Source organism: Schistocerca serialis, chromosome 5 (assembly GCF_023864345.2).
Source record: "Schistocerca serialis cubense isolate TAMUIC-IGC-003099 chromosome 5, iqSchSeri2.2, whole genome shotgun sequence".
NCBI lineage: Eukaryota > Metazoa > Arthropoda > Insecta > Orthoptera > Acrididae > Schistocerca > Schistocerca serialis.
In genome coordinates, this window is record NC_064642.1 from 650,643,979 (window position 1) to 650,664,984 (window position 21,006).

General features: G+C 44.8%; 1 protein-coding gene across 1 annotated transcript in view; it reads left to right on the top strand.

Annotated features, from left to right (window-relative positions):
• The window catches only part of LOC126482155 (sodium-coupled monocarboxylate transporter 1-like), a 63,861-nt gene that overhangs the window by 34,872 nt on the left and 7,983 nt on the right, over window positions 1-21,006 (top strand). The window contains exons 7-10 of the mRNA XM_050106132.1: window positions 2,702-2,810; window positions 7,919-8,028; window positions 11,396-11,579; window positions 20,059-20,145. Coding sequence (XP_049962089.1) covers window positions 2,702-2,810; window positions 7,919-8,028; window positions 11,396-11,579; window positions 20,059-20,145 — 490 coding nt within the window. The remainder of the gene's footprint in view (window positions 1-2,701; window positions 2,811-7,918; window positions 8,029-11,395; window positions 11,580-20,058; window positions 20,146-21,006) is intronic.

Genomic DNA, 21,006 nt, shown 5'->3' on the forward strand with positions numbered 1-21,006 from the left:
CGCCAGTGGTCGGCGGAAGGTGCACGTGCCCGTCGACCTGGGACCGGACCGCAGCGACGCACGGATGCACGCCAAGACCGTAGGATCCTACGCAGTGCCGTAGGGGGCCGCACCGCCACTTCCCAGCAAATTAGGGACACTGTTGCTCCTGGGGTATCGGCGAGGACCATTCGCAACCGTCTCCATGAAGCTGGGCTACGGTCCCGCACACCGTTAGGCCGTCTTCCGCTGACGCCCCAACATCGTGCAGCCCGCCTCCAGTGGTGTCGCGACAGGCGTGAATGGAGGGACGAATGGAGACGTGTCGTCTTCAGCGATGAGAGTCGCTTCTGCCTTGGTGCCAATGATGGTCGTATGCGTGTTTGGCGCCGTGCAGGTGAGCGCCACAATCAGGACTGCATACGACCGAGGCACACAGGGCCAACACCCGGCATCATGGTGTGGGGAGCGATCTCCTACACTGGCCGTACACCACTGGTGATCATCGAGGGGACACTGAATAGTGCACGGTACATCCAAACCGTCATCGAACCCATCGTTCTACCATTCCTAGACCGGCAAGGGAACTTGCTGTTCCAACAGGACAATGCACGTCCGCATGTATCCCGTGCCACCCAACGTGCTCTAGAAGGTGTAAGTCAACTACCCTGGCCAGCAAGATCTCCGGATCTGTCCCCCATTGAGCATGTTTGGGACTGGATGAAGCGTCGTCTCACGCAGTCTGCACGTCCAGCACGAACGCTGGTCCAACTGAGGCGCCAGGTGGAAATGGCATGGCAAGCCGTTCCACAGGACTACATCCAGCATCTCTACGATCGTCTCCATGGGAGAATAGCAGCCTGCATTGCTGCGAAAGGTGGATATACACTGTACTAGTGCCGACATTGTGCATGCTCTGTTGCCTGTGTCTATGTGCCTGTGGTTCTGTCAGTGTGATCATGTGATGTATCTGACCCCAGGAATGTGTCAATAAAGTTTCCCCTTCCTGGGACAATGAATTCACGGTGTTCTTATTTCAATTTCCAGGTGTGTATATAACCTCTCTGCTGTTGTGTAAAAGACTATTGCGGCAATGAAACCATATTGACAGACAGACAAACAAATCTTTGCTGAAAGAGTGTTTTGCTTCGTCCACAAATAGATAACGACCCAGCATAGGAATAAGGGCAGCTAAGTGAATAAAAAAGAAGAAAAATGCTGTGGCGTCAAAGGCTACATGAACAACTTTGACAGTGCCGCCAGTGTAAAAGTGACAGTTATCTGGAGTGACCAAAGGAAAGAGTATTTTCTTGATTCGTCATTTAGTAATTAGGCTCGGAGTCGCCTTCGACTGCGTTACTAGGAGTTACACAGGTCAAGACGAGGTCATACTGAATGTTCATCTCTTTCCATATGATTTCATTGGGGCCGTGATATTATAGGAACTTCGCGCGACAATAAGTGCTGGTATTATACCCCATACACTTCAAGTAAAAGAAAGGTACGCAGAGGCACCATCGTGTAGCAGAGTGTAATGATGTGTCACCCACAGACATTGTGCCCTGCGTAATAATTTGCACCAAATTCTGATTTATTAAACTCCTCGTTCTGAAGATGGAGGTACAGCGCTTATAGTTGTCTGAAACGTCCTGATTTTCCATTTGTTACGATCTGATAATCTCCAAATCAACTTTGCATCAGTCTGTTATGTGGATAAAAAATTACTCTTTCCAAAATTCTGGAACTCATACGTTGCAGTACCTGGTACAACTGAAGTTTTTATTGCATTATACAAAGTAATTTCGAATAATGAGGAAAAACTGCGGTAAAGGATCCCTGAGAGTATGGAAAAGTAACTTTGATGACCACATGTACAGAAATGGCCCTCTCCCCCAAGCCTCTTCGCCACGGACCTTGCACACTTCGACACATATAGTCATGTCTCAAGGAACTACAGCGGAGGGGCATCTGTGAGAGGCCAGACTAACGTATGGTCCCAGAAAACAGACAGGAATATTTGTTTTAAAGCAACAGTTTGGATAACTGACTGATTTGACATTGTGACATTAACCAGTGTGGCCTTTGCATTGTGCATACTGTAAACGGCTGAAAGCAGGGGGAAACTACAGCCGTTACATTAATTGAGCATTTGTAGATTTGAAAGTATCTGGACTGGAACTGAAACAGACGGCCATTGCTTGCAATAAGTAAATATACATTCCAGTTAGGGAAACAGAATAAACGCATATGTCAAAGGACAAGGACACGTCGAGAATAAAACTGCGCAAACGAGTGATCGAAGACGAGCTAAATGCGACTGAGAGCTATTGACTTCGATTATTGCAGCATTGAAATTTCTGTTTGTTTTAACGCTTTAATAGACGTCTACTTCAGAAAGATTCTGCCTACATTTTGTTTCAAACCGCTGTAGTCATTTGGAAAATATGAACAGTGGACTACTTTCTCGTATAACAGTTTAAAATGTTAGGCTGCGGAACGCTTGTACTCTCTCGACTTGGTTATTGTTCTCTTTTATTGTATACTATGTACAACGCAGTGAGAAGAACTTTTAATTGCATATCACATTTTCGTTTCTCTTCTCAGCCTGTCAACATTCATACTATAGACAGGAACTTCATACTATAACATGCAATCCATTCTTCCTTTCTTTGATGTATTTGAATTCTTGTCTGTAATACTAAATATCTTAAACGTTCTGCAGGTCTCTGGCGGGATTCACTTTCGGGATAATGCTGATGAACCTCATTAGCATTTACTGCGGCTTTTTGATATACGCAGCGTATCAAGACTGCGACCCAATTACGACTAAAGTAAGTAATACCTAGTTCACCTTGCACATACGAAGACTATTTCGAAAATAAGTTCCGATCGGTCGTGAAATGGAAACCACCGTGAAAATCCGATGAAGTTTTGGACAGAAGTGTTGGGTAGTGACCCTAGCACGCCCATTGATCGCGGCACTCTTCTCTCTTCAATTCAGAGTGCTCAGGGTACACGTAAAGTTGCCTAGAAAACAGTGTCTTCCGCCCACTATGAGGGCCTGGTGAGAGATTTCGCCTGATGTCGTGCAGCCCACGTGACATAACTGTCATCCGTTTCTTTCTTCATGAAGATTTACGGCCGCACTCTGCGGCGCCAATGAAGATGCTCCTGCAGAATTTTCAGTGGGAAATGTTTGATCACCCACAGCACAATCCATAATTGGCTCGTCCTGAGTTTCATCCCAGCTCATATGAACCGCTTGCTATGAAGACAACATTTCGACACGGACAACGAGCTGTGGATGAGCGTAGAGAATTGGCGAAAGCCTCAGGTGGCTGTCTTCTATGACGAAAGTTGGTAATATGTTGCGACAAATGTCTAAGTCGGAGCGGCGACTATGCAGAGAAGTAGCTGAAAGGTGTAGCTAACTATTGCAAATAAAACATTTTCGATTTTTACGGTAGTTTCCATTTCGCGACCGATCGAACCTTAGCTTCCGAATAGCCCTCGTACATTAGGAGAGTAAACATCAACGTCTTGAAAAACCTGATCGAGGTCTGGTTATTGTGTAATTTGTAAGAAATTCAATTACTGTTTGAGTGGTATGGCCATTTTAGATTAGTAATGTGTTACTATTGTTGCTCAGCTAAAGAAGTATTTCTTTTCAGAATTGATGAACGTGATCATTAGACTGGACTATTATTTCACACGATAGGATTTCAGGATTAGATGTTCAGTCCAAAATGACTTTAGAGTATGATAAAGAATACGACAGCTTGCAATGAGACACGACTTTTAAGATGAGAACTAATTTTTGGTAGATCGTAGTTGTTTTCTGGCTCACGATACTACACACCGCATACGTGCACAGAAATTTCATTGCCATTAGATTCAGGAAAGGCTATAATAGATAATTTTAAAGCCGGGGCAACCACAGCTAAAATAGTTACAGATGACTGATTGAAAATTCATACAGTAGACAGTTGTTTTAACACAGGTGTTGAACATAAGCTACGAGCGTCCCGTGTGTTGTAGAAGCGTGTGTTGTGGCTGCTGTCGGAGCAATGATATACTGACGGGAATTGGACGGTTCACGTACAAATTCAGTTTTATTACTATGACATTTTTTGAGAATTTTACAAAGCGATATAATAAAGTTACAAAAGCACGGGTGTATAAATACAATTTTGTTTAAATTTGTTGCCAACGTAGATAATGATAATAAATAAGATACACAATAGGTTGTGGATGTATTTTAAATTAAAAGATAACGTGTATTTAATGAACGAAATAAGAGATGGCAGTTTGACTTAGACATGATGTGACAGTCCCTTTATACCTTCTTTGCGTGTGGGTACATCTGTTGCAAATGTTGTCTGGACTACGGTAATAATAATGTATTAATTAGGTACAAAGTGATTCCGAACTTAGGGTAACGGTTAAGATGGGGAGTTGATCTAGTATATCATAGTCAGCTGCATCCGGTACGAGGACTCGGTAATCTTCGAGCCAGTCACACCTATGCATCGAAGGAAGAAGAAACGTCACATCCACTTTGGCCGGCGGTGTTCCACAGGTGCCGGGTGTGAGCTTCTGGTGATCGATCAATATACGGACGGTTAATGCTGTTTGTGGCTGGTCGCGCGGGGTAGCTGCGCTGTCTAAAGCACCTTCTCACGGTCCGTGCGGCTCCCCACCCCCACCCACCTGTCGAAGGTTGAATCCTCCCTCGGGCATGGGTGTGTATGTAGTCCATAGCGTAAGTTAAAGTTAGATTAAGTGGTGTGTAGGCTTAGGGACGATGACCTCAACGGTTTGGTCCCCTAAGACCTTACGACAAATTTCCAGATTTTGTTTCTGGATGACGCTGAATCTGTCGTCCGATGATGTCCCATATGTGCGAGATTGGAGACAGATCTGGTGATCGGGCATGGCAAGGCAACATGTCGACACTGCAGAGCTGCACAACAGTCGAATCACCAGACTGACGTACAAATTTGCAGCCAGGTTGGGGGGGATAATCACGAGAGTTCTCTTCCTGTCGTACGGAATACCACCCAAGACCATAACAAACTGGTTGGAGGCTCTCAACTGGCGTCCTTGCCAACACACTGTAACTGCTAGCACTGAGGCAGATCCAACTTTCACCAGAAAACGCAACAGACCTCCACCATGCCCTCCAATGTGGTTTCACTTGACCCCACTGCAGTTGCACGTGGCGGTGGTTTGAGGTCGGTGGAATGCCCTCTACAGGACGTCTGGTTCAGACCTATCCTTGAAGTAACCGATTTGTGACAGTTTTTTGTTCACTAAGGTGGCAACTGCTGCTCAATGTGCTGCTGCAAATGCAGAATGCTCCAGAGCCATTCGCCGAACACTCATCATCTTCGATAGTGACACGAGACCGTCTGGAACCCGCTCTTCTTACGACTATATATTCTTGTGAGCACCGCTGCTAGAAATCATGTACAGTGGCTGTATTCCTGATAAGTCTTTCTACAATAACGCAGGAAGAACACCCAGCTTCCCGTAGGTGTATTTCTCATCTTGTTAAAACTCAGCAAGGTGCTGATAATGGCACCTTCGTCGTCTTAAAAGCATTTTTGAGCAACATCAGCTCACCAAGTTCTGTCTCAAAAGTAACTAACTCTCACGACCATTGCAGCGTGTATCTAAGGCCACCCTGATTTGCATCCTCACAATGGAGCTACTAATGCCACTCGCGAATGGCGCGAAATTTTAATAGTTATCACAGCTGTAGGAAGTTGCCTACTATGTTTCGTTTGTATCGCACAACTTCTTCTTGGTACTGTGATTTTGTTCCGTCAGCTTAGTTGTATGCGTTGTGTTACTTTAAGTCACTGATTGGTAATTATTAAGATCGGATTTTGATATTTAGTGGTAAAATGAACAAGTGTGTATGAAACTGACGAAATAGCAACTGATGATAGCAAAATTTCTTCAAGATTAACATTCTACAATCTGCTTAAAAGAAGAAGTCTTACAATAAATAATAGGTTCACAGTAATCGCCCCGAGCGAGGAGGTGTAGTGATCAAGTGCTGGACCTACACTCCTGGAAATTGAAATAAGAACACCGTGAATTCATTGTCCCAGGAAGGGGAAACTTTATTGACACATTGCTGGGGTCAGATACATCACATGATCACACTGACAGAACCACAGGCACATAGACACAGGCAACAGAGCATGCACAATGTCGGCACTAGTACAGTGTATATACACCTTTCGCAGCAATGCAGGCTGCTATTCTCCCATGGAGACGATCGTAGAGATGCTGGATGTAGTCCTGTGGAACGGCTTGCCATGCCATTTCCACCTGGCGCCTCAGTTGGACCAGCGTTCGTGCTGGACGTGCAGACCGCGTGAGACTACGCTTCATCCAGTCCCAAACATGCTCAATGGGGGACAGATCCGGAGATCTTGCTGGCCAGGGTAGTTGACTTACACCTTCTAGAGCGCGTTGGGTGGCACGGGATACATGCGGACGTGCATTGTCCTGTTGGAACAGCAAGTTCCCTTGCCGGTCTAGGAATGGTAGAACGATGGGTTCGTTGACGGTTTGGATGTACCGTGCACTATTCAGTGTCCCCTCGACGATCACCAGTGGTGTACGGCCAGTGTAGGAGATCGCTCCCCACACCATGATGCCGGGTGTTGGCCCTGTGTGCCTTGGTCGTATGCAGTCCTGATTGTGGCGCTCACCTGCACGGCGCCAAACACACATACGACCATCATTGGCACCAAGGCAGAAGCGACTCTCATCGCTGAAGACGACACGTCTCCATTCGTCCCTCCATTCACGCCTGTCGCGACACCACTGGAGGCGGGCTGCACGATCTTGGGGCGTCAGCGGAAGACGGCCTAACGGTGTGCGGGACCGTAGCCCAGCTTCATGGAGACGGTTGCGTATGGTCCTCGCCGATACCCCAGGAGCAACAGTGTCCCTAATTTGCTGGGAAGTGGCGATGCGGTCCCCTACGCCACTGCGTAGGATCCTACGGTCTTGGCGTGCATCCGTGCGTCGCTGCGGTCCGGTCCCAGGTCGACGGGCACGTGCACCTTCCGCCGACCACTGGCGACAACATCGATGTACTGTGGAGACATCACACCCCACGTGTTGAGCAATTCGGCGGTACGTCCACCCGGCCTCCCGCATGCCCACTATACGCCCTCGCTCAAAGTCCGTCAACTGCACATACGGTTCACGTCCACGCTGTCGCGGCATGCTACCAGTGCTAAAGACTGCGATGGAGCTCAGTATGCCACGGCAAACTGGCTGACACTGACGGCGGCGGTGCACAAATGCTGCGCAGCTAGCGCCATTCGACGGCCAACACGCGGTTCCTGGTGTGTCCGCTGTGCCGTTCGTGTGATCATTGCTTGTACAGCCCTCTCGCAGTGTCCGGAGCAAGTATGGTGGGTCTGACACACCGGTGTCAATGTGTTCTTTTTTCCATTTCCAGGAGTGTATATTCAGGATGATGACAGTGATATCCGCATTGGCCATCTACCTTTAAGTTATCCTCGATTTCCCTAAATCACTTATGGCGAGTGTTGGGATGGTTTCAGCCCCAATTTAATTCCCTTTACTTCTCCCAACACTCTCTGATGACCTAGTAGTCGAAGGTATGTTGGAGACTTTCGAACATATCTGCAGATAAAGAATAATCAAATAAACTCACAAAAATAAATGTACATTCTTTACGTGCTGTTAAGATGATGTATTTATCAGCAGTTAACACGTCCACAGCAAACAGCCTCACGACATACATTCGTTCAGCGTTTCACATTCAGATGGATGCGCCGCGCCTACTTCATCACATATTCATTGTTCTATTTGCTGGAACGGCGTGCGTGTAGATTGCTCGAGTCACACGTTGACGTGACACTGAGATTGTACTGATGTTTTCCAGGAGATATCTCGTCCAGACCAGCTGCTGCCCTTCTACGTGATGAGTGTGGCTGGACACGTCCCAGGATTGCCGGGGCTCTTCGTTGCTGGAATATTTGGAGCCGCACTTAGGTAACTGAGTAACAGTATCGTTCCTGACGACTACGAGCTGCAGTGCTTCGAAAGTGATAGCAAATAAATTAAAGCAATAAACACAGCTGAGGGGAAGAAAAACAGCGAAACTCATTTTTGCTCTCCATATTTCCAGTGCTATCGAAGCAACGACATTAACACAGAGTTAGTTTTTGACGTAAGACTAATGCAAAAACCACTTTTCGTAACCTGGGAGACGCACATTATAGATTCCTGAGGGTGGATACAGATATTACTGTCTCGTGCAAGTGAATAGTTAAAGATTCTACGTACTAACCGAGCACTGATCATCTTACTATCGGGTGACTGTCCACAATAAGTGTCACAACTTGTGAAAGCAGATCTTTGGTTATTTTATTTGAATTTGATCACATAGTAATAATTCTATACATCGCTCTGGTTTTCGCCGTGGTTTTTTCAGAAAAGAGGTATCATAACTCTTTATGGCTGTTGTTGAAGAAACTGGGAATCCTAAAAGCACTCTCCAAGTATTCACGGTAATCGTGATTAAAAACATTGATCCATTACCACTGCATTGCCGGGATCAGTGTTTAGAAACAATAAAAAAATACAATATATACTTTAGTTCAAGATAATGTACGTACAGAGTGGTGTGTACTTGTGTGGATGACTCTTCTCCAACAGATTTCCAGAAAGATAAATGACAGGAAATTGATTCCAAGTAAAAAAACTTCCAGGTCAAAAATCAAATGGTTCACTGCATCACAGCTCTCTTGTTCTGTATGCGAATTTACCGCATCGGTTTAGACCGTTTTACAGTAATGTAGCACTCATGTGCATATATTATGACCAATTAACTTGTTTTAATGTAACTTAACGCACGTTTGGATCGGACGCAATTCGCACAATAATACATTGTCAGCTTGTGCAGAACTACTAATACATCTGCTTCTAGTTCGGGTTTCACTACAATGGTGGGTAATATGTGTATGCAATGACTTGTTCGTAAGATTTGGTTCATGTTGTATCACCACAATAAAAAGTATGCTTAAGCTCCAATACAAATCCCTTTGTATAATGCGCTAATTCATCGATAGGGTAATATCAAAGCTTGATTATCAAATTTGTAATTGGTTTACTTTGCTAATAACTCTAGGAAATTATTACTCTTTCAATTATAATAATATAAATGAATTCCAAGTGCAATTTTTAGCTGAATAAATTGTATTGAAGTTAGTCGCATTTCGAATTGGAATAAAAAATAATTAAAACCTCCTAGAATTCCAGAAATAGAAAACTGGGAACTGGTACACTTATGCAAAGAATATGGGAAATGGACATAGCGCAAACGGCATTGACCTCGAATCTGGACCCACTGAAGGAGCATTTTCCTCTGCAAAGGTAGCCACGGAAGGGCACAGTACATGCAGTAAGTGTGCATATCGACATTTGTTGTGATAGGAAATCGAGTTGAGTACATTGCTTCAGGGAAATCTAAAATGTTTTGATTTATGATGTTTACATCATATTAATTCGATTCAAGGTAAATGTCGAAACAAAACGGTTCGTTTAAATTGCTGCATATGGGTACTTCTGAGTACACGTCTCATAACGACAGTAACCCAGCAACGTATCTAGGAGACACACTACTCCGCAGTTTAAAGAAGATCATGAAAGTGCTGAGTGTCATTATAAAGCACTCAGAAACGTTGCGACAAATTCACAAAGGACGGTTTTCTCGACTCTACTATGATGGAGCTTCTTATTATTTGGTTTCATGTTGTGGTTTACTATAACGCTCTGTCGTGTTATTTAGTTTGCATCTGCTTGGTGAATGCATAATCATGTACTGCAGCACATATAAAAGTAGCAATTTGTTTTGGCAGCCAACACACGACTTAAAATGTACCGCTAGTTTGCTTATCGTTAACTGAAACCTGTTGCCTGAAAATAAACTGAGTCCAGCTTTCAGTGTGAAATACAAGAAAGCCCGTGGAACGTATGACTCCAGACGTATAGGAAGCGATAGAAGTTTTACGGTTGCATGTCGGGCGTACGTTGTTTCTAGCAGTTTCTGGATAGCAGTATTTACGAAATCATCATTAGGAACTATCTCTGGGAGCATCTCGTGGATAACTCTGACTTTTAATTTAATTCCTGCTTCACAGCGAGATAAAAGACAATCCAGTCTATTTCTCTTATTATCGTAATTGAAAATTTGTGTTGGTCTCATTCCATTTGTCGAAAGTGACGCAGTGCAGCAGATTTCAAAAGTAATGTTTAGGTTTGTACTTTCATTGGGCTTAATGCATAAAATAACTACTGAAACTAGTTCCTTCTCGAATATATGGCAATTGTATATGCGCCAAATTTAATTTCATAGGTTTCACATGATCTGAGAAAGATCATCCAACAAGACAAAGGGACTAATGTCAGATTTTTTCTTGTTTTTCTCAAAGCAGAACTAACTGTTTTAACCTGCAGATACCTTGTGTAATTATTGAGATAAGAATTACTATTATAATGAGCTTTCACGGCCCTCATCAATGTAAGTAATCGTTAATTTATAAAAATGAAGAATATGAACGAATATAGGTTCAAAACAGACATATTAACGCAGTACGTGTCTCTTATTTTGGATTAAGCACTGTTAAGCTGAAGTATTGTAATTAAAAAATTCCATTTATTTCCGAATTACTTTGTATTAGGTTCTTTTTTTCACTAATAACTTACAGAGAACATACTTAAAAGCAGGAGCATACGCAAACTGAAGAACTGTTCACGCAGAATAATGCGCACAGCTCTAGTATGCGTGTATGGCAAGCAGATGAGCCACACAGGGTCAGAGACCGGTCAGCAGGTGAAACCCTTCGGCTAGTACACTAGTGACTTACTGTGGCTTTTGCGTGGCTTCTTACTACCCTCCTAGGCAAATGCCAGATCGTTCCCCATCTCCGCCGCACCAATCACCCGTAAGAATAAAGAAAAAGTAGCTGCAAACATTGTGCAACTTTTTGTTTATTGAAATGCAACTCTTATATTTCCGCAACATCAATGCGCGTTCGGAAAGAAATACTCGGAACTTCGTGGATAATTGCTGTACAAAATGTTAGCGCCTGTAAATTAGGTATTTAAAGTCTTGTCGTATGGACTGGATTTGGAATATTTTACCCGCCGGGATGGCCGAGCGGTTCTAGGCGCTACAGTCTGGAACCGCGCGACCGCTACGGTCGCAGGTTCGAATCCTGCCTCGGGCATGGATGTATGTGATGTCCTTGAGTTAGTTAGGTTTAAGTAGTTCTAAGTCCTAGGGGACTAATGACCTCAGAAGTAAAGTCCCATAGTGCTCAGTGCCGTTTTTTGAAATATTTTGTTGTTGTTGCAGTTCCATGTCTGGTTGCCTTAACGCGCTATCCGGGACAATCTACGAGGATTTCCTGCTACCTCTGATGCCTGGCAAGAAGTCGGACGTCGTGGTGAACCTTATAATGCAAAGCATCGTACTGGTTGTGGGCGCAGTCACCGTAGCGTTGGTGTTCGTCGTCGAGAAGCTTGGCACCGTACTTGAGGTGAGACATGTAGCAAGGTAGGGAAATGGATGACTTTGACAAGTAGATAAATCCGATCACTGAGGAAACGAGACGATTAAAATTTTCGCTGCTGTTATTAACCTTTGCCTCAAAGTCTCCGGATGCCACTAACGAGATGCGTGATGGATGAGATTTGCTATCATGTAGAGATCGCCTTACCAGATCCCATTTGGCATAAACTTAAATAGGTTACAACTTCCTTAGGAGAACGTATTAAGATTCAAAATTAACATTTCATTCTGCTGCTACTGGAACGTTCATTCCTATATAACAAAAATGCAAATGTGCAGGTCCAGCGTCTTTTTACTGTTTGAAGGCGAATGTTTGGCTGCGGTGGATTTCTCCGACTGATGACAACCGTTTTGCGAGTTCCGATTTTTATTTCTTCGTTTCTTGGTCCATGTTATCGATGGGTCTATCGCCGTATAAATGATGCGGGTACGATATTTTCCACGTCCGTTTCAGCGAGGCGATTGATGCCATTGGCTGTGTCATTGCCACAAAGCTGTTTACTTCTGCAGACGAGTTAGGTAACACAGGCTACAGACGTTCCGTAAGTTTTCCGACGGGCAGAATGGACGGGTCGAAATTTTGAACGTGCCCCAGAACATCAAATTTCATTTTCTGATATTTCGGCTACTATCCGCACAGCCATATTCAGAGCGAGTCGATGAATGACTTAAAACCACTTGATGCTATTACATACACTGTATCATGGTTCCTACATCTATATCTACGTCTACATACATACTCCACAAGCCACGTGACGGTGGGTGGCGGAGGGTACCTTGAGTACCTCTATCGGTTCACCCTTCTATTCCAGTCTCGTATTGTTCAATTCATTATCCGATTCGTCTTGGTTAGAAGTCTAAATATCGGAGAATGAAATATATTTGGGAAGATACCTCCGATTTCTCCTTTGCTAACGTTAGGTGATACGTAAATGAACGATTTACTGAACTCGTAATTCTATTATTAATTCTCCAAATGCGATTATTATGCTCTTAATGACGTCTGACTATGAAATCTATTCCTCTGTCGAAGAATCGGATTGGGAGAGCTCACTTGCCTCACAGAAAGTAGTTATGCGTGGAAATTATACACATAAAGTTAACCCCACTAAAATTTGTGACTTTGTCGTAGGAAAGGGTTTCAGTTACAATATATGTAGTATGAAATAGCGGGAAAAATAATCACAATTCTTCTCAGTGGCAATTTACATATATTAAAAATTCGAATTAACGAGGTAATGCCTCTTGAGTGTGAAAAATTAATATCTCAATGAGAGAAAAGTGTACAACACAAATTTACAGCTATGAAAGCTGATTGGCACTCCCCTTAACTGAATGACAGCACAAGACTCTAGGTCACGTTCTTTCCACCAGAATCTGTTCAGAAAACGAAATACTAGAATTTTCTGCAATGTTCACTAGGTCAATGGCCACCCGTTTAACTTCTACAAATTGCAAGGCTGTTCGTGCAATTACCTATTCCGCTCTTCTGCTCAACAACTGAGTCCCCAGCCGGCTGTCCTCGTAATGATGTTATGCCGATCAGGTGTGATGTTGCTGCAACCACCGCCCCGCTCGTTCACGACGCAATTCCGTGATATTATCAGGAGTTCAGGACAAGGAGTACAACTACACTACAATTACTCGTATCGTGCGGTGGAGAGTACTGTGCGGTTATTGGTCGGACGCTGAAACGCGAGTGTTCTTATTTCTGCCACTGTCGGCCGGCCGGAGTGGCCGAGCGGTTCTAGGCGCTTCAGTCTGGAGCCGCGCGACCGCTACGGTCGCAGGTTCGAATCCTGCCTCGGGCATGGATGTGTGTGATGTACTTAGGTTAGTTAGGTTTAAGTAGTTCTAAGTTCTAGGGGAGCGGATGACCTCCTTCTGTGGGTCGGTGGCCGTAGCCGCGAAGACATTGATCCGAAAATAGAGACAGCTTTAGGCAAACTCTAACAGTGGTGCCACACGACTAAAATGACGATTTCACCCAGTAAATCCACCTACTTACTACTAAAAGGACAACTCATCAGAAACCCGACAGTAAGAATAGACGGTTCACCAGTTCTCCGACGACGAGAGACACGCTACCTGGGAGGTATCATTGATGAGAGGTGGAACTTCGGAAAACACATTGATACTGTCACCCAAAGAGCCCTCCAGATATTAAATAATCTCATTTCAATAGGTCACAAAAGATTTCATCTTCCTCCACACTTAATCAGACTCTATCACAATAGTACTTTAACCTCAGTTGTGGGCTATGGCTCGGGAGTCTGGGCGCACAGGCTCACGAGGGTTGTGCCCGCCATGGCCGTGAGAAGGGTCCAGAGGAGCATGGTACTAAGAGCAGTAGGTGCCTATAGAACATCTCCGGGGAGGGGGGGGGGGCTATTAGCCATAATGGGGCTCTGCCCCCTGGACATAAAGATAAGAGAGCATGCGGCATGGTATTGGGCCAAGAAGGGAAATTATGAAAAGATTGCTGATATTATGGGTATTAGAGTGGGGGATAAGAGAGAGATAAGGAAAAGAGGGGAGGAGCTCTGGCAGGAGACTTGGGAGGCAGAAGAGACGGGACGAAGAACCTTCCAGTTCCTACCTGATGTCAGGGAACGACTTGGACTGAAGTACTTCGAGCCTACGCGAGGGTTGATCCACTTTCTCACTGGCCAAGGACCCTACCCGACTTATTTATGTCGATTTGGGAAGAGGGTAACACCAGCGTGTGACTGTGGTGATCCGGAGGGTACACCCGAGCATGTAGTTTACGAATATCCCCTCTTCAATGATGTTGCCAACACACTACGAGACAGACTACCCAACCGCGACACATACCAACTAATCAGACAAGAGGGAACATTTCAGACCTTAAACACCTTGGCTAACGAGGAATCTCGAAAAGTTCTCATTGACTATTTAGGTGAGCTACAATAACCACCAATTGCGTCCAGGAGCCCTATTCCCATGCCGCCTGTGCGTGGACTGGCCGACTACATCTAAGTTGGAATCCGCCACGTGCAGGACTAGGGGGAATGGGGAACAACCACCGATCGTGACACACACCGGATTTGACGTAGGATAAGTTAGTTTGTAGGACTTAGTTATAGGAAATTAAGATAGGGACTGCAGCGAATTAACATCGAGGCCTGCCCAGTGCCAGGGGCATGCTCTTCGGGGTTAGCTCGAAGAGCAAGGCAAATGCAAGTAGGTTTATATCTTTACTGGCACACATGTGACGCTGCAGAATACATATACAAATTAAATTAGTCATAGGAATAGGAAATAAATAGTATATGTAGATATTAGATGCCCATTGTTATTAATATTAATATTAACTGTAGCTCACCAACTAATACTAAACTAGCTGCAACATTTCAATACAAATGTATAAATGTTAGGACCCACTAATGTAGTAAGGTAGTGGGTTAATTTGTATAATTATAATGGTTTTGATAATAAAGGAATTTTTTTTTAAAAAAAAAGTTCTAGGGGACTGATGACTTCAGAAGTTAAGTCCCATAGTGCTCAGAGCCATTTGAACCATTTTTTTCTACCACTGTCTAAAGCGTATTGCCCCTCTGCTGCTGGGGCTGTCCAGTCCTAATATTTGAAAAGATTTTTGACCAATGAACGCCTCTCCCGCCGGAATGCATGTACGGGAAACAGTTTTACGTCACATCCATCTGACCAGTCGCGCTGGCCTCTGGGAGACACCGCTCGTCCGAAGTACTTCCCAGACGCTTCGTTGGCGGCAGTGTCTAAACGGACACATCCCGCTTCTCTATCCCATGCTAAAAAGAAAAAAGAAATGGAGTGAGTGATTCACAGAGGCACGTCCCTTACTGCCAATGTCCCCCGCGACGCTTTTGTGAGCCCAGGGCGACATGGCGAGAGGGAAACAGCGCCTCCCTGCGTTATTCTCTTTGAGGGGAAGTTCTGCTTGCCTCGCAGTGTTCGGCCGGAAACGCCGCCTGCAGGTCCGGCCGCATTAAACCACTGCCGCTGGGGACTGGCCTGGAGGGACCATGCCTTATGGGATGCTGTAGCTTGTAAAATTCGATCTTCGGACTAACGTGAGGCTGGCTTCTCGCCACCACCTCCCTGAGTAAAATCCCGTATGGAACACCGGCCGAAAAATTACCTGTACTTAATGCAATGCAGTACATTCTCATTGCTCATCCCTTAGCCACCTCTATTAGCACAGCGCGAGGAATGCTAAATTTGTTCACGTAACTGATGCTACTTGTCATTATTGCCAGAATTACTTATTCAAAAATGCAGAATGGCGATTGATGTGGGCCTTTCAATCGCAGTGTACAGGCTGATGCTACTTGTCATTATTGCCAGAATTACTTATTCAAAAATGCAGAATGGCGATTGATGTGGGCCTTTCAATCGCAGTGTACAGGCTGCCACCCTGCACAGTATCTGGTCCAAAGTATCTGTAGGTGGCCGAAGTGGCCGTGCGGTTAAAGACGCTGCAGTCTGGAACCGCAGGACCGCTATGGTCGCAGGTTCGAATCCTGCCTCGGGCATGGATGTTTGTGATGTCCGTAGGTTAGTTAGGTTTAACTAGTTCTAAGTTCTAGGGGACTAATGACCTCAGCAGTTGTGTCCCATAGTGCTCAGAGCCATTTGAACCATTTTGAAAGTATCTGTACACCTGCCAGTGAATATTAACATAGGTTGCATCCATCCCTCGTGTCTATGACGGCCTAAGCTCTGCCGGGGGACACTTTTAAAGAGGTGCTTGAGTGTCTGGAAGAACGGCAGTATGTTCATCCTAAGAGGTGAAACCAGAGTAGGTGGTGACCTAGGACACTTTGGTTCAAATGTCTCTAAGCACTATTGGACTTAACATCTGAGGTCATCAGTCCCCTAGACTTAGAAGTCCTTAAACCTAACTAACCTTAGCACATCACACACATCCAGCCCGGGGCAGGATTCGAACCTGCGACCGTAGCAGCAGCGCGGTTCCGGACTGCGCCTAGACCCGCTCGGCCACAGCGGCTGGCGGACACTTGGGTCTGGAGCGAATTCGACTTTCAAGTCATTCCCGAAGTGTTCCACTTTGCATACTTCGGGACTCTGGGCAGGTCAGATCGTTTCAGGAATGTTATCGTCCACAAACATTGCCTCACAGCTGCTGCTTTATGATACGGGGAATTTTCATGCTGACACAGTCATCGTCTCACAACCCTTCCTCTACTTTGCATCATACACGGTGCTGTAAAATGTGGTCATGTCCTTTCGAATTTAACACTTTCTTTTGTGCAATTAGTGGACCACGCCCTCACACGAATAGCACCCACATTTTCGTTACTTTACCGTTGACAGTACATATTATGACAGGTGATTACGTTAGTTGGTTACGTGTTCCATAGATCATTTGAAAGATTCTTTTATTGCATGACGTGGAACGAATCAGCTTACGGGATATGTACACATGATTACTCTTAACGTTAATGAATACTATTTTTTTGTCTTACTCACGCAACTACACTTAAAAAACAAGGCCTTTTTGTAATCCTCCTAGCCCAAACCCTACCACTGTATTTCCACAGAGTACAGCGTGATTCAGAATACAGAAGAACTCTTTTCCAGCCATACAATGTCCAGCTTTTTACACAACTTCACGCATCGCTTAACATTTTATGTGGCGTATGACCAGCTTCTCTGCCACTGTATCCACTTTTTAACTCCCTACTCTACTATCTAGACTGCTGGTACCGTTGTAGAACTCGAGATTGATTCCTCCCACTAATTTCATGATATTCCTTACAACCACCCTCCCCAATGCTTGACGGTCCCTGTTCGTCAGTTCACAAGGTCTGCCTGCTATTGCCACTTCAGTCAGATCCCCAACAGTCGATTTGGGCATCTTCAGAAGAGTTGTTATGTGCTTGACTGATTTATTGCTCAGGTGACATCCAGTGAACTGAGCTCTCCTGACCGTCGCATTCTGCTGTTATTGCTTCTCTACTACTGGTAGTACCCCCTGCCTCCATTTATACTGGCGTACGCCTCTCGCAACATGTTGTGGTCAACGCAACATTATGTCGATTTTTACCTCATAATCATCTATAAGATTAAACAGACATAGTCACCAATGTTCTTTCAGCCGTGCGCGGCTCGTGTTAATCCCGTTTATTGTTTGTCATCTTCTCTTACGGTACTGCCGCCTCGTTTTCTTATTCCATTTACTGGCGTCGCTAACTTCCTGCCTTACCTGCTCGTGAGTGGCAGCAGTAGAACTTATCGGTAAGTGCACCGTCGTACCATCTCTGGAGCCACCGATAGTATTTCCAGGTCGTCGTGTGCCTGGAGTTCAGTTGGGAGCTCAGTCGGGACGCAGCAGCAGTGAAGTCGGGGATGGAGCGCCAGTGAGGTGCGGACAGCCAGTGCTCGCCGACCGCTGGCGACACACATGAACTGTCCGATGGAGGGAGATGGGAGCGGGACGACCGTTGGTTGGTCGGTTGACCGTCTCATCGGTCGACGTATATTTGGTCTTTTGACTATTTCTGGGCCTCGTCAGTTGGTCCTCTTGCCGGGCGTGGGTCGGTTCCTTCCTTGTGCAGAGATGTCGTTGCCAATGAGCAAGAGTTAGCTCTGCTTGGCTGGGTCCGAGCCAGTGTGACCGGGTCGCCGTGTCTCCGAATTCCGGACGGACATGGAGTTGAGTCGGGTTGGAGCTGCAGTCAGCATCGGACAGCCAAGACTCGTCCGACCGTTGCCGACACACCTAACTTCAGTGGGAACGACCTGGGTTGGTCGTTCGGTCTGTCGTCTCATCGGACGACGTGTATTTCGTTGCCGACCGCTTGTGGAAAGTCTCCGTGTGTCGAATTGATTCGTCCTTGTTGTTCCACAGTGATTGCTTTTACGATTGTTCGAGTTCTTGTGCAAGTGTCTTTACGTGGAAACGTGTGTAGCGTCTGATTTCCACTGGACAGATGAATGCTATCTGCGTACTGGAGTAGGCAGTTGGTCGGTTGCGACAGAGGGAATGGATTAGGTTGTTGATTGGTTCTTCAGCCGTCCCTAGGTCGTGTTGCAACCCGATTGTTTAGTGCTACGCTTGGATGGCTGTATCACCTGAAGTACTGTTAGAGTTTTTCCCCAGGTCGACCCTTGGAACACTTCTGAGCACGACTGCTTGTTGTTTGGGATTGTCATTTTATTTGGTCGCAGGCACTGTCCCAGGCCTTCAGCCATATATTAGTATTGTCTGTTTATGTTAAGTATATGCCGGCCGGAGTGGCCGAGCTGTTAAAGGCGTTACAGTCTGGAACCGCACGATCGCTACGGTCGCAGGTTCGAATCCTGCCTCGGGCATGGATGTGTGTTATGTCCTTAGGTTAGTTAGGTTTAAGTAGTTCTAAGTTCTAGGAGACTTATGACCACAGCAGTCGAGTCCCATAGTGCTCAGAGCCATTTTTTTGTTAGGTATATGGCCTGCAGTCGAATTTCATGACAACTTTAAGATTAGGCCTTCAGCCGTGTTTCATTTAAAATTGTTCTAGCTCTGTATTTAGGCCTTCAGCCACGTTTGTTTCAAAACCTGTGGCTTTAATATGTAAATCCTTGTCTGCAAGGTTTCTCTTTAATTGTATGGAATTCTTCAAACGGCCTTCTGTCGTGTACTGTACATGTTTATTTTAAGGTTGTCTTGAATTATTCTTGAGTAATTGGGCCTTCAGCCGACAAGATACTTCAAGTTTTCTTAAGATGTTTTTCTGTTCTACTGTGTAAAAGCTTATCTTTAAGTCTCTCTTTTATTAGTAAAGAATTTCTTTTTAATTGGGCTTTCAGCCGAAGAATTAACTTGAATTTTCCTTAACATGGCCTCTAGCAAGAATTTGTAAATGCTTGGCCTTTAAAGAATGTCCTTAGCTGATCTGAAATATTATTTCGGCTTTTAGCCGAGAAGTTATTGCAATTTTACTTAAGTAAGGCCTTCAGCTGTTACTCTAAATCCTAGTGTTTTAAAAGCAATCATTTATACTTATTCTGAAGAAGTTACTTGGGCCCTCAGCCGTGAACTGATCTTTGTTGTTTTAAAGAGAAAACGTGCATTGGTTTGAGGAATGAAGTTGTATTTGTTCTTGAATAACTAACAGTAATAGATCTTGGCCCCTTTCCACAACCTGATCCGCTCTGTCCTGCGAAACCAGATTTCATCTACTGTCAGTGAAGGAACAATCAACAACTGCTAACAGCTATTCTAGTTACACAGAGCACAGCTGAGATGGCATTTGGATCGATGATGGTCTGATTCCAGACTGATCGTCTCTAATAAAATATACGGCTACAGCTGTGGACTGCATAATGCAGCTCTCAACATTCATTCTAGCTGTACAGCAACACACCCATAAAATATTTCTAACGCCACATAATTATCGTTCATTTTCTGTGTGTACAATAAACGTTTCTCGTGTCCATAGCTGGGATACAGTATCGCCGGTGTGACGAATGGAGCTTTGCTGGGACTCTTCACACTTGGGATGCTGGTGCCGTCAGCAAACACCAAGGTAAGAATTAGTTAGACATCTTAGTACACTGTGTGACACAATAAGTAAAGCTCCTAGAACTGGAGGAGAAGGAAACGAAATGAAACTTTACGGTTTGACAGGATATGTAATGTTGTTGCAGTGATTGGGAAATCGAGAAAAATTTACAAAGAACTTGGCAGTATGAGCCCAGTTATCAGTAAGACACGACTTGGATCCATGCACTGATTCGGTTGGGAAGGGCGTCTTAAAGCCGTGGTTCGTGGTATCCCCTCCTGACACAAGCCGGCTCACAGCCCTTGGTATACTGGATATAGGCGTCCGAGCTGGTCTATCGGGGAGAGATATGGGTATCTGACGGGCGACAAGAGTAACACGCAGGACACGAGGACAGGTGTTATGTGTGGACGAGCAATATTTTGTTGAAAAGTGCAATCTCGACACCATCAAACACAAATGTAACACATGATGATGCAAGATGTCCGTCAACTAGCAGTGTGGCGTCTGAGTTCTCACGATCACTACCAACACAGTGTATACGCCGATTACATGAATGAATACCTAGCAGTGTTTTTATAGACTGGCGATGTAATTTCGTGTATTACGACAAGATAACATTGTATAATTCATGGATTTATCACAATTTTATATTTCACCTAACATGATTCTGTGAACATTTTTATGGACCTAATGTTGGTTATATGACTGAAACTGTTTGTGTGAATGATGTATTTTACCAGCAGCTCAAGGCGGTAAATGACATTTTTAAAATATATAAAAGCTGCGGTACGCCATGTCCTGAAAATATATTATGAAGTGAAGTCATAAGAAACGGCTCCCTACACGACGATGTCAGAGCAGCCCGTGCATCTCGAAAAGACT